Source organism: Salmo trutta, chromosome 15, assembly GCF_901001165.1.
Source record: "Salmo trutta chromosome 15, fSalTru1.1, whole genome shotgun sequence".
Lineage (NCBI taxonomy): Eukaryota > Metazoa > Chordata > Actinopteri > Salmoniformes > Salmonidae > Salmo > Salmo trutta.
Genome location: NC_042971.1, coordinates 34202769 through 34217454, shown reverse-complemented (window position 1 = coordinate 34217454; position 14686 = coordinate 34202769). Strand labels below are relative to the sequence as shown.

The 14686-nt window shown below is 41.7% G+C and overlaps 2 protein-coding genes across 2 annotated transcripts in view; one reads left to right on the top strand and one right to left on the bottom strand.

Annotated features, from left to right (window-relative positions):
• The first annotated feature begins 1060 nt into the window (after positions 1-1060).
• Positions 1061-6077, top strand: LOC115148278 (spermatogenesis-associated protein 22-like). Its single transcript, XM_029690222.1, has 9 exons — positions 1061-1372; positions 1608-1671; positions 2590-2730; positions 2951-3084; positions 3308-3454; positions 3631-3681; positions 4756-4864; positions 4983-5080; positions 5442-6077. Exons 2-9 carry the CDS (start codon positions 1632-1634, stop codon positions 5631-5633), a joined length of 912 nt encoding a protein of 303 aa, XP_029546082.1. The 5' UTR covers positions 1061-1372; positions 1608-1631; the 3' UTR covers positions 5634-6077.
• Positions 6078-6515: 438 nt separating this feature from the next.
• LOC115148863 (transmembrane protein 211) overlaps positions 6516-14686 on the bottom strand; it is a 203255-nt gene continuing 195084 nt past the window's right edge. The window contains exon 4 of the mRNA XM_029691152.1: positions 6516-9150. Within this exon, the coding sequence (XP_029547012.1) occupies positions 8924-9150 (227 nt within the window). The 3' untranslated portion in view covers positions 6516-8923. The remainder of the gene's footprint in view (positions 9151-14686) is intronic.

The following is a 14686-nucleotide window of genomic DNA, read 5'->3' as shown; positions in this document are numbered from 1 at the left end:
TCCGGTTGGTGGTGACGTCTGGTCCAGGGGCCGCCACTGATGGAACCGGCGGTACCTAAGCCAGCTCGCTGGGCTGTCACGCCCTAGTTGGCTCGAGAGATTCTTGCCCCGGTTGGCTCGGAAGGCGCCCATCCCACGGCGGGCTTCAACCAGATCGTCAGGATTTTACGCCCAGCTGGCTCATCAGGCTGCTACGCCTCAGCGGGATCGTCGGGCTCCTATCCCTCTGCCGGTTCGTCGGGAGTTTACGCCTGGCCGACTTGTTGTTTACCCGCGTGCCGATGCTGCTCCTATTTTGTTACCTGTCTGTTCCTGAATAAATGTTGACTCCCCGTATCTGCTTCTCATCTCCAGCGTCAGTCCTTACAGGAGGTGGTTTAGCTGTGTGGGTTAATATTGTTGAAATGTTTGTCTTGGGGTAAGTTGAGCCAATGGCCATGGGGTAAATTGAGCTAACGGTTGAGCCAATGGCAAGTTGTGCAAATTGAGGTGTTTTCTTCCCAGGCGTAATGCAAGCCATTATGTCGCTGGGATCTGAGTTAACAGGGCCTGGCCTATGACTCCACCTTTGCCTCTCCCGAGCCAGTTGGGGAGTGGCAGAGATGAGACACGATCAAAGATTGGGGAGAAAATGGGGTTAAAGTACAAAGTGTGTCTATAAATCGTTTTAAATAAGTGTTAGGTGTTAAACTGTGTCAAAAGAATTAAAATGATTAATGGGAAAAAACGATTGTTTGGGAAAGAAATATAGACATGGTTTTAAAAATGTAGTGGTAATATTTCATTCAGTACAGAAATGTCTCTTACCCTGTCCTGTTGCTCAATTTACCCAGCAGGTTGTCCAGGTATGTTTTTATTTTTTAAACGAACGTTTACTTGCATTCTGACTATTTCCAGACATACACAACATCCTGCAATATATGTAGATATCTTTGTTAGAATACTATATTTCCCTTGACAGTGACGCTGAATGTAAATTCTCTCAATTTACCGCACTCTCCCTATGTGATGATGCCAAACTGCTTACAAGAGCACAGTAAAAGCCCAGTTAGCAGTACCTGAACATGTGAGGAGTGTAGAGGCCATAGTATGTAGGCCAAACCACTTACTCAGTCCACTTGGAAAAACGTGCGTTTGTAAAAAAAATAATATGTATTTATATAAAGTGCAGCCTCCCTCTCTTAGCTAATAGCTAGCTAGAACAGCTAAGTGTTCTAGCTAGCCAAGAATTGGGAAATCGCGGGCAGTGGCGCGTGCCTATCGGATCTGACTGGCGGAAAGGAGGCCCCTACTTTATTAGAGAAAGCTTGGAAGAGGCTGACGAGCTCTCTACAACAGGTATTTAGCTAGCTACTTGGAACAGCAACCACAGGTAAACACTGGAAATACATGATTTAATTAACTATAACTTAGCTAGCATTGCTGAAAACTAAACATTGTTTGCTGATTTGGTTGTTATTGAGCTAGCTACTAAAACAGCTATTGATAGCAAAAAAAGTTAACGTTATACTGTAGCTAACTACTGTAGCTAGCTAGCTATAAGTTGTTTTTGATGCTTTGTAGATAGTGGTGTCAGTTAAAATGTTTTAATTTTATGAATTTATTAGACTGAGTGAAGACACTGGAATAAGATGAAAAGATATGAAAACCAGCAGGCCAGACCTACTGCAGGTTTGTGAAATTCAAATCAAATTGTAACGTTATGTCACCTGCGCAGAATACAAGCGTAGCCCTTACCGTGAAATGCTTACTTACAAGCCTTAAATTAACAATGCAGTTTGAAGAAAAATACTGAGGTTATATACAGGGGGTACCGGTGTTGTCCCGAAAATCCCCCCCGCCCGCCAGAATCCCCCCGCGTTCTTCATTGAGTTGCAGCCGAGATTTCTGCTCTTCACTCCGTTGTCAGTTTAGCCTACATTTCACTGCTCTTAGTAGCAGAAAGCATTTTTGCCTGCAGTTTTCGGCTTGGCTCTTTGTTTCAAGTGTATGTGGCGGTTCTAGCTAGTATGACGCCCTGGGCGAACCCCCCCTTCAGCGCCCGCACACCCCGGCAAGATGCATCCCTGGGTGGCTGCCCATGTCGCCCGTACCTAAATCCGCTACTGATTTTTATTAGTCTATAAATAAATATATTTGCCAAAATTATTCGACTAGTATTTTTTGAAAGTGTAAGGATAATTCAGCCATAGTTGTTCTGAAATGTTTATTGCTTGCCAACATTTTACTCCCTCTATGTTTAATATAACACACACACATTCATTATTAATTTCGGTTGCCTATCCTGACGTGAAGTTTGTTCAATAGAAAATATTTGACACTGTGTGCCACAGAAAGTATTTGACTCTAGCCACAAAATAAAGGTAATTAGAAGGGGGGATTCTGGCAGGGGGGAGATTTTCGGCACAACACCAGTACGGAGTCAATGTGCGGACAGTGAGTAGCAGCAGTATAAAAAAAAGATCGAGGGGTCAATGCAAATAGGCCAGGTTGACATCTTATTAATTAGAATGTGATGGCTGCATTGTCAAAACATTGTCAACACTGTCATGAGAAAAATGTAATGTCTCATGATTGTTTGCTTTCCAGGCTGCCTCTCTGTGCCTCTGTTTAACCAGAAGAAAAGGAGCAGGCTGCCTTTGACATCCAATCCCTCAGAGAAGAAATTCTGCTCCGGCAATGAATACATGCCTACACACAGCTCTGCTTCATCCATCATCAACACATCAGGTAAGAGGAGTATAGGCTACTTCTCATGGACTTCAGTAGTAGAAATAATCAATGTGTTCTGTGAATCATAAACTTTGCTTTTATTATACATTTTTCTTGGATTTTAAAAGAGCGAGAGATTCTACTATCTCAGTCACTAGATGGCACTACACACAAAGAATAATCATTTTTGCTGCCTATATCTCAATGCTATAACTGAACATTTTTTACCTCTGCTCAGGTAACACAGGCTATTACCAAGATCAAGCCCCAAGGTGTCCTGCACCTGCTGCTCAGGACAATCAGTGGAGCAGACAAGGCAACCAGCAGCAGTCTCAACCACAGTCTCAGTGTCCTAACTGTCAACCTGTGCCGGTACCTGTGGGGAGAAGCTTTGCACCTCCACATCCATACAATGCTGGGAATGCAGGGTATGGAAAATTGCTAGGTCTCTCTGTAGAGGCAGTCATTATAGTGCAGATAAAAAGTTAACCTGCAGATGGACACTGTCTATATACTGTATAGTACTAGATCTTTTTTTGGACTGATGATTTTGCAACACATAAACCTGTCATATCAGTGATTTGCATATGTCCAGTCTGCAGATGGGACAGCCACCAGTGAGGCAGGACTCAAGAGCCCCGACAAACCCCAGACAGAGCAACTACAATGCCCCTTGCAGCAGTGGGAACACACAGAGCAAGCCGGTACCCCCAAGCAGCTACTCTCAGATGGGTCAGCAGCAGTTAGGTTACAGACAGAGACAGGACAACCCACCAGAGCCTCCTCTTTACTCCCAGCAGTCTAAACCCACTCCCCCTCCAAGCAGACCAAGTCATGGTCCTGGACCACAGAAGCAGAACACATCCTGGAAGTTTATAACCACCACCAACACTGGGCCACAGAAACAACTGATGGAAGACAATAGAGACACATATCAAACTCAAAATACCTCTGTCTCAGGTACAACATGTAAGTAATCTGTGCTAATTGTAGTTTATAGTTGAACATACTGTAGGACCCTCAAACTCAACTTTGGACCTCGAAGCCAGTTCCACTCTAATCAGGGACTGATTTAGACCTGGGCCACCAGGTGGGTGCAATTAATAATCTGGTAGAACAGAAAACTAGCAGGCCTTATCACGTAGGGTAACAGTTGAATACCCCTGCTGTAGGAAAACGAAGGTTTCCGTAGATTACTTACCATAAAATAACAATTACCGTAATTTCTGGACTATTAAGCGCACCTGAATATAAGCCGCACCCACTGAATTAAAAAAAATATATTATTTTTAACATAAATAAGCTGCACATGTCTATAAACCGCAGGTGCTTACCGGTACATTGAAACAAATGAACTTTACACAGGCTTTAACGAAACACGGCTTGTAACAAAAATAAATAGGCTTTAACGAAACACGGCTTGTAACAAAAATAAATAGGCTTTAACGAAACACGGCTTGTAACAAAAATAAATAGGCTTTAACGAAACACGGCTTGTAACAAAAAATAAAAAATTAGCAGTAAACAGTAGCCTACCAAGAAAGTCATTGGTCACTATCTTCCTCCTCCTGTGCACTGAAACCATCTCCTTCGGTGTTGGAGTTGAATAGCCTCAGAATTGCTTCATCCGATATTGGATCGTTTTCATTGTCACTCTCGTCACTGTCATCCGGAGGCAAATCCCCCGCTGAGCCCTCTTCAACACGCAGCAGTCCAGACTTTCGAAACCCGTTGATAGTGGATTTTTTGACAATGCTCCACGCTGTCAGGACCCACAAATTTGAAAGCAGGAAAAATCCATATATTAGCCGCGTCATTGTTTAAGCCACGAAGTTCAAAGCGTGGGAAAAAAGTTGCGGCTTATAGTCCGGAATTTACGGTATATAGTTTTCATATTTAACCCAATTGTAGGTATGTTTAATCAAGTTAAAAATATTGTTTATCTTTTCATACTAGTCTTGTAAAATGTATGTTGTTCAATGCTAGATCAATGATTAAAGTATTAATGTCTCTTATATTGTGACGGCGCCATCTGTGTTCCAGGTCAAACCAGCAACTGAGAACTCTCTGAGGATCCTGACTGCTGTCATTGATGGCATTAGACACTGGAGCCATTTCAAGGACAGAGCCCCGTACCTATTTGAGATTTTCGGTAAGTTCACAAGAAGTGTCACTTTTCTAACATTGTATTTACTATTACTGGTACTCTATACACAATTTTTGTAATGTTATTTTATTCTAATAATTTATATTCTATGTTCGTCCCACAGCCACTCTTGACTCTGCAGTCACCGCCGGGTCTCATGGAGCTAAGAACTTCCTCATGAGAGATGGGAAAGAGGTGGTGCAGTGTGTCTTCTATGAAAATGTGAGTCAGAAATACACTTCCTCTTTAATAGGAAATTGAGACATGCAGTTACAGGGCTGTCTGGAGTTAATCAGAGAACAACAATCAATTACTTCATGTTCAGCACATTTTTTAAGGCCTAAAAAATCCAGTTCTTTTCAGTATCAAGAACTTTGGTGACTATTTTATTTCAACAGGATACTTACCAGCTGCTACTGATCACCAGCATTATAAAGCAGTAGTTCATTTTTCAACATTGCTGGAGGATATGGCTTCTCAAATCGTACTGTATCTCCAGGGTGGATACCCATTATGTTACCTTTACCATGTTGTGCTGGATGTATACCCTTTGTCTAATGCATCTCTGCTCCATCCCCACGAGGAGCTGGAGCTGCCCAGGCTGATCCGAGGCCAGGTGCACCGCTGTGTGGGGAACTACGACTGCACCAGAGACACCCTCACCTGTGTGTCTGTCAGGGCCGCTCTGCCCTCAGAGCAGAGGAACGCACAGGAGTCTATCAAAGCCTCGGACGCTGAGATGAGGGACCTGGTGAAATCACTCAGTGAAGTCTGATCAGCAGCACAGAAACACATAAGGGAGCTTCCAGCAACAGTTCAAAGGCAAAACAATTGTCTTTGCCAATGGGTTATTGAGTATCACTATATGGCAAGTGCTCTCCTCTATTAGAAACTGAATGATCCTACTGTATATAGTCCTACTGTATGTAGATCCTTGACATGTCTGAAGATTCTCCAGGGATGAGTAGTACGTGATACCCCTATTTATTTTTGAAAGAATATTCTGAACTGGGCAGTTCAAGTGTATACAGTTTCACCTGCTTGCCTGTAAAGGGCGCCATCTGTTTGTGACAAGCAACATATTAAGATTGTGTTTATGAATTTCCCAATGTTAAATATGTACGTGCATCTGTATATCATCAGATTATAGGTAAGATATTTAATATTTTTCTTGTGTATATAATACTTATTATATTTTTTTATGTGTTATGTGCAATTCTGTTTTTGGACACAAAATTTAAAAAAACCTCTTCCTCATTTATTAAACTTTTTATTACAAAGAAAATTCACAGAACAGCAAACATTGTTAAGAGGCAAGTTTCAGATAAAACAAACACATTGTTGATGTAATAAGTCAAATTATATATTTGAAAGGGGGGGGGCAGTTAATAATGAAAAGTGAGCTACAATAACATACAGTTATTAGTTTATTTACAACCAACATATTACAATGGAAAACCTAGTTCTACTACTCTACAAAAACAGTTTCACCAGTGCTGAGACTTGACACACAATGTTTCAACATTATATCGGGGTACAAATCCTGTGCAGTAAGTGAACCCCAGTCATTCCCAGTATCAAGCACAGTATGAGGTCCAATACAAATACCAACATTTCTTTCTTGGTCTTTTCAAAACATGGCAACACAATTACATAGTTTTTTTTTTATCAGAACTTTTCCTCTTTTTAAGTAATTTTGGCAATTTTCAATGAAGTTCAACTCAGTACTAAGCTCGCATGCACACACACACCTTGGAATGCAGTACGTATGTAAAAGCACACCGATTTGTTGAATTGGCTGCGTAGTCAGGGAAATTATACAATTTGTCCATGGAACATGATAAGAATAAAATGATTCAATTAGGAGAAATGTGATGGCAAAAACACACTAATCCATTGGCTTATCTCAGAAGTTAATTATTTTTAGCCACGCTTTACATATTACCTGGATAATGTGTCAACTTAACACTGATAACTGCGGGCTAAGTTCAATTTGTACTGCTCTCAAGTTGTACCACTCTACTTGGTGTATGGGCATGCCAGGAATTAATGCATTAGCTGCATGTCACAACCTTTTAATTTAGTGATTAAAGTGATTTTCCTCTTGTGAATAAATTGGCAGGGGCATAATTCAACACAAGTACAGCTCTCTCTCATTACCTTCAAGCTTTTAGAAGACATCAGTTTTCTTCTTCTATAGAACATTCTTCCAAATTCAAGAAGATTATAATGTACAGAAGCACATCTTGAAACATATACAGGAAAAGTACAGCACACAGGGAAAATAATAACATGTGAACATTTCTACACTACAATATCCACAGTTGAAGTAGATAGTAACCTGATATTAATAAACTCTTAGAAAAAAATATGCTATCTAGAACCTAAAAGGGTTATTCGGCTATCCCCATAGGAGAACCCTTTGAAGAACCCTTTTTGGTTCCAGGTAGAACGCTTTTGGGTTCAATGCAATGTAGAACCCAAAAGCGTTCTACCTGGAACCAAAAGGGTTCTACCTGGAACCAAAAAGGGTTCTCCTATGGGGACAGCCGAAGAACCGTTTTGGAACCCTTTTTTCTAAGAGTGTAGTATTGAAGTAACTTGTCTTGGTTTTGTTATAAAGGCACACGTTGGTATGGTCAGAGCAGATATATTTTAAACTAGATCAGCTGTTTTACTATTTATTAACTAACCCCAACTTTATCTGCACTCTAGTCTAGAATTTCAAGACAATGCTATCTTATCTTCTTGCCTTTCGCCTGATTTAATGTAGTCCTGAATTATAGTGTATCGCTAGTATTGTGTTGTGTAAAAACTGAAATAATAATGACTTGGGCTAACAAGACAACCATATTAACACTAGGAACTCTGGAAAGGTTGGTAGAAGGATGCCATGTCATCCCAACATCAAATTTGTAACAAATGCTTTTCACATGCCTTAAAAGTTGACTATCAGACAAGTATTGTGTTATTATGCACACCTCTCGATCTATATTAATTTGTCTTGAAGGCAGGTCAGACGCTTCTGTATTGTTTGGTACATCTCCATTGAAAAACATGTCCAACAATTTCTCTAGAATTGTTACTGTCCAATGGTTCACTGCTTGAGACTTGTTGAAGGTGTAGGCTAAGTCAGATGGCGAGTCCCCAGGCTAATGTTTCACTGTGCTACACGTCCATATTATGACATCCTTACAGCCAGAGTGTGGTTCAATGCTGGATCCAAACTGCATCTAGATCCAAACCTATATACAATCCCCTTTCCTCAAACTCCTCTGGACGGAGTCTTTGAATACGCTCACTGTGATGAGATCTATGGGTCTGAGTTAGTGTCATAACTTTCTGATCCTTGCTTTGTCTTGATGTCAAATGGGTCTCCTATTGTCTTGACTGTTCGCCAAATCCACATTATCCCATTGAAGATAGAAGCGTGTCCATGTTCTTTGATAACTGTAGAAATGTTTCATATTGTCTGTTAATCTCATGCCACCCTTGACGATTGAAGATTCTCCTTATTGTCCCACCTTTTCTCATGCAAACAACTCTCTGATGATTCTGGAATGTTATACTTATTCAGTATTGTCCACTCTTATTGACCACTATTAATGTCACCATGGAGTCATTGTGGTTATAGTCCTGACCATCACCCTCTGTCTGGTTACTGTAATGTTTAACCAACTTTCTATGTATAACATATGAATATTATGTATACTTCTGTCCATCTGAACAGAGGTTGTTGTTATCAATCCTTGTGTTTCTTTCAAACATGTATTTTTTCCAGAAAAACACTGAAAATGCAAAGTCACAAATTGACAGTAAAATAAAGAACATAACAATAAGGTAAATTATTAGTTCAAAGAAATATATTTAGCTTGAAGGAAGACGGTACATAAATGTTAGTCACAGTTGTGTATAGCCTAGTTGTATATCAGTGGGCAGGGCTTTTTAAAATGGCCTCCTACAGAAGAAGTGGACGCAGGGGTTTCTCCATCTCCATGACATCATACACAGAAGTAGGAAGTATTGTAGTAGACTGACTGGATGAGGGTGGGGTCAGTTGTTGCCCTATAAGAGAGTGGGCAAGGGTGTCGGGGACAGGTGCTCCTTTGGGGCGTATTTGGCGAAGAAAGGCAGGAAGAGTGTGAGCATGACGCTGACGATGGCCAGCATGTATCCCCAGCCAATCTGGCAGTCCCCGGCATAATAGATGTCTGAGTCCCCACAGAAGGATCTCACCAAGGTGGAGTTGAGCCCAAAGGGATAGACCAGCAGCCCAGATCCCATGATAAACACTGGAGGAGAGAGGAGAAATGGAAGAGGCTTTGGTTACAACCAGGGTTACATTCAAATACAATATCTTTAGACAGCACTTTGGACAACAAGATCCCCTATTGTTCAGCTTCCCACAAATATATCTAACATCCCTCCTTCTCATGTGCTTCTTTCAGTTATCCTTACATTTCAATCATCCTTCCAACTGAACTAAATCAAAGATCGAGCTTTAAAAGTTTCCATCCGGGCTCTTTGCGTTCAGCTTGACAAATGTTCCTGGTAATGTTGACCCCTGGCCACTTGGTGGCACTAGAGGTTTTGCATTATGAGCCAACAGCCCACAGATACGGTCAAAAGTGTAATTTAGGAGCTTCGCTGTCTGCCCTATCTCCAGTTGCACCCTGAATAGCACCTATAGAAAAATAAATCACTATTGAGATTGAGTCTCAACTCAGCCAGGGAGTGATGGAGGAAGGACTGATTGAGGAGAGGAAATAGGTTTTTTATGTAAAAAAGGAGCTCTGATGGCTCTGGATTGACAGGCCTGGCTAATGCAAAGTGAATCATGTCTCCTAAAAACCATTAGCACTTCTCATGCCAAACTGACGACCACAAGAAAAGAGCCTGGCACTTTAATACGCAGCAATCAGCTTTCCCAGACAGTATCACATCCTTAGTGCCCCATGTAGCGACTGGCTGAGAGAGTGGCTCAGTTTTTCAAAATTGAGTTAGGTCTGCCAGCCAGCGCTGCCAAGAAGCAGCTATCCATTGCTGAGTATCATCATTACTACTCTTACTCATTTTGAGGAAAAACAAAGGTTAGATTTCCATTAAACTGGACTGTCATTGTTTGTTTTTTACGATAAAATGAAATAATAGGGTACTATCGATAACGAACTATCATTCACAGCTGTCTGTCTGTCTATAAAACACATTAAACACATATCATCTTTTGTTCATGTATTGATTCCAGAGTTTCTGAGTTTCAAGGACAGTGTAGCAGCAGAGTTGGAGTGTAATAGCGAAGTTATCAGATAAGGCAATGGGGATGTCAAGTATCAAATCGTTTTATGCTACAATGTTATAGATTTTTGGGAAAGGGTTGAAGGGAGCTCTATATTATGACATTTCCCATGCAGAGAGAGTGATAAGATTTAACTTTTTGATGTGTGTTTGAAAACCCTCTGGGAGAGACTGGTGAGAGTCATCTTAAGGGCACAGAGGAGAGAGAAACCGATAGGGAGAAAACCGAGTAGAGAAAATGAGATGAAAGAGAAAAACTGAGTCAGAGAAAGAAGGAGGTGAGAAAAAGGAAAGAGGGGGCAAAAAAGAAGTACAAGAAGCAGAGGGAATGGGGAGAATGTTGTATGTGTTGGAAGTTAGGGCACTGTGTACCAGCATCACCCCATTAGAGTGAGCTGTTTGAGGCTGAGGATGTGGCTGCTGTACCCCCAATCCACCCAGAGCTCTGTCTCTGTCCTGCTCAGAATGGCCCTGTGTTTATCTGCAGGGGCCCGGCTCTTCAAAGCAGCCTGGCTAATGATACTTTAATGGCCTTCTCTATCAAACTATCATTGGTTTTGTGGAAGGTGCACAAAGACACAGGCAGGGTTTCCTTTTCAAGGCACTTCCCTCGCCGTTCCTCCCCACAACAGAAAGATGACAGCAGTCACACACAGCCAAAACCCAAATGGATAAATAATGAAGAAACATGCCAGGCCCCCAAATAGTCGATGCAGGAATTAAATCAAACCACATAACATAGCTTTGAAACAAGTGGCACGAAAGCCTTGAGGGTAGGTATACGGAGAGGGGGCAATTGTTGTCTGCATCAGATAAGCACTGTGCCTCAGGTCGATATGATCGCTCTAGGCTGCATAGCTCTGTTAATGGGAACAGACTTATCAGAACGTACAAGTCTGACAACCCTGGACTCACTTTACCTGGATAAAGTCTGAAGACTAGAGTAGATTACTGTGTTGCTGTATGTAGGATGACTGGGAAGATCTATAGCTACTGTGTTATGTACTATAGGATTACTGGGAAGATCAAACTGAAGCATTTATCTTTGGTTTCTGTTGCCTATTGATGATTAAAAACATGTATACACAGTCAGTCTGTGATATAATAAATGTACAGTACACATTACAGGACGTTGGTGGCACATTAATTGGGAAGGACGGGCTCGTGGTAATGGCTGGAGCGGAATAAGTGGAATGGTATCAAATACATCAAACATATCGTTTCCATGCATTTGATGTCATTCCATATGCTCCGTTCCATCCATTATTATGAACCGTCCTCCCCTCAACAGCCCCCTGTGGTATACAGTTGAAGTCGGAAGTTTAGGTTGGAGTCATTAAAACTCGTTTTTCAACCACTCCACAAATTTCTTGTTAACAAACTATAGTTTTGGCAAGTCGGTTAGGACATCTACTTTGTGCATGACAAAAGAGTACATTTTCCAACAATTGTTTACAGACAGATTATTTCACTTATAATTCACTGTTTCACAATTCCAGTGGGTCAGAAGTTAACATACACTAAGTTTTGACTGTGCCTTTAAAACAGCTTGGAAAATTCCAGAAATTATGTCATGGCTTTAGAAGCTTCTGATAACTCAGTGCCTCTTCGCTTGACATCAGGGGAAAATCAAAAGAAATCAGCCAAGACCTCAGAAAAAAAATAGAGACCTCCACAAGTCTGGTTCATCCTTGGGAGCAATTTCCAAATGCCTGAAGGTGCCACGTTCATCTGTACAAACAATAGTACGTAAGTATAAACACCATGGGACCCCGCAGCCGTCATACCGCTCAGGAAGGAGACACGTTCTGTCTCCTAGAGATGAACGTACTTTGGTGCGAAAAGTGCAAATCTATCCCAGAACAACAGCAAAGGACCTTGTGAAGATGCTGGAGGAAACAGGTACAAAAGTATCTATATCCACAGTAAAACGAGTCCTATATCGACATAACCTGAATGGCCGCTCAGCAAGGAAGAAGCCACTGTTTCAAAACCGCCATAAAAAAGCCAGACTACGGTTTGCAACTGCACATGGGGACAAAGATCGTACTTTTTGGTGAAATGTCCTCTGGTCTGATGAAACAAAAATAGAACTGTTTGGCCATAATGACCATCATCATGTTTGGAGGAAAAAGGGGGAGGCTTGCAAGCCGAAGAAAACCATCTCAACCGTGAAGCAGAATCATGTTGTGGGGATGCTTTGCTGCAGGAGGGACTGGTGCACTTCACAAAATAGATGGCATCATGAGGCAGGAAAATGATGTGGATATATTGAAGCAACATCTCAAGACATCAGTCAGGAAGTTAAAGCTTGGTTGCAAATGGGTCTTCCAAATGGACAATGCCCCCAAGCATACTTCCAAAGTTGTGGCAAAATGGCTTAAGGACAACAAAGTCAAGGTATTGGAGTGGCCATCACAAAGCCCTGACCTCAATCCTATTGAAAATGTGTTGGCTGAACTGAAAAAGTGTGTGCGAGCAAGGAGGCCTACAAACCTCTCAGCTCTGTCGGGAGGAATGGGCCAAAACGGGAAGCTTGTGGAAGGCTACCTGAAACGTTGGACCCAAGTTAAACAATTTAAAGGCAATGCTACCCAATACTAATTGAGTGTATGTAAACTTCTGACCCACTGGGAATGTGATGAAAGAAATAAAAGCTGAAATAAATCATTCTCTACTATTATTCTGACATGTCACATTCTTAAAATAAAGTGGTGATCCTAACTGACCTAAGACAGGGAATTTTTACTAGGATTAAATGTCAGGAATTGTGAATAACTGAGTTTAAATGTATTTGGCTAAGGTGTATGTAAACTTCCGACTTCAACTGTACATACAGTATATGATGGTTTTGAGGATTACATGTACTGTATGCATACATATACAGTACATACCATTTGGTGATTTGACTCATGTTCAACCTTGAGTAAAAGGTGAAAAGTTAATTTGAGAGATTAGCAGTAGCAGCCCACTATGGACACGGATGGGTAAACGCAATCTCATGAATATAGAAGCTGAGGGAGCAGTAACAAATGACACAATGTTGCGATGCAGTGAAACTGCATATGGTAACCTCACAGCATTCATTATTCTCCCATCCAACAGGGCCAGGGGAGTGGAGAAAGCGTCCCGCTCTCATCTCATATGCCATATTGAATGTCGCATGTTTTATTGACATGTTTAGAGAGAGATAATGAACGTGTGATTATAAAGGGCAAACTCAGTTATTCTGGAGTTGGGACTTGACTTGAGAGTGTTTGTGGAGTTCACTTGAATACAAAATATCCACAATGGCAACTTGGCAAGTGCTGTAAAACCCAAGCTACGATAACATAAAAGTAAATAATGTAGCATCTAACGGGCCACAAACAACCATTGAGCTGACTTACATACTGTAAACTGCACATAGAATTGCAAAGCACCAAGCATTATCTAAATCCTAAGACAACAACGGTAATTTGGATGGGCGCCTCGGAACTGGTCCCACATACGATGAGTATCCATCAAGAGTGGGCAGGAGGACTTTTGACGCTACACTTGGCCAGTTGGGCGGCAGGTACAGCAGTAATAAAGGCAGTTAGCCACGATGAAGAGCCGTTAAAACGTAATTACAGGAGTTTAAAGAGCCGTCTCCACAATAGCTGCATGGCAGTAAAAAGCGTTCAGCACAGCACTTCAACACACATCTCCTTCCTTCTTCCTGTTCCTATTAGACACAGTTTACTGTGCTTCCTGCGCCATTCACGCTCATGTGCACACAAGCCATGTGCATTCTTGGAGATTGGAATCAGGTGAGACTGGAAGGGAGGGCATGAGAACAATTAACGGGGAAGCAATAGACAGAGGAAACAATGGGAAAAGGATACTGTAGGTCACCCAGGGGCTAATGTGTCTTATTTACAGACACTCCACATCCATACAGACACGCAGACACACACACAGACACACAGGTGGACAAACACAGAGACGGCAAACATGGATCACAATGGAAAGCAAAGCTATAGTTTTACACCTTGGGGTAGGTCAGTCACGAATCACTGCCACTCTATTAGCTCTCTGTGTTTATCAGTGTGTGTGTGTGTGTGCGCATGCATGCGTGTGTCCTGTAGCAAGGACAGCACTGAGAGTCTAACCGCACTTATATGTTACCCTGCAGTCTGTCTGGCTGAATACAACAACAGCAAAGCCGATGTGATGCTAATGATAGTAAATCACCAGCCAAAACAGAGGCCTGCCTCTCTGTTTAGCAACATATGCTGTTTGAGGATATTCTTTGAGTTCATCCACATGGGTTTGACTTTTTGCTCAGGCTCATCCGTCCTCTGTGGTTACACCACTGACACGGTTATCCTTGAAGTTTGAAATCCTGGAAAAACAACCCTTGAATGTTACACAATGGGGATAATTGCTTGTGGCGAACAACTGAGAGAGATTCAGAGAGATGTTCTCCCGATGGTTTGAAGAGCACTCAGCCTCAACCGGCGATGGTTGAAAAATATCATGTTTTTGACAAATGCAGCAACACTTTATTTA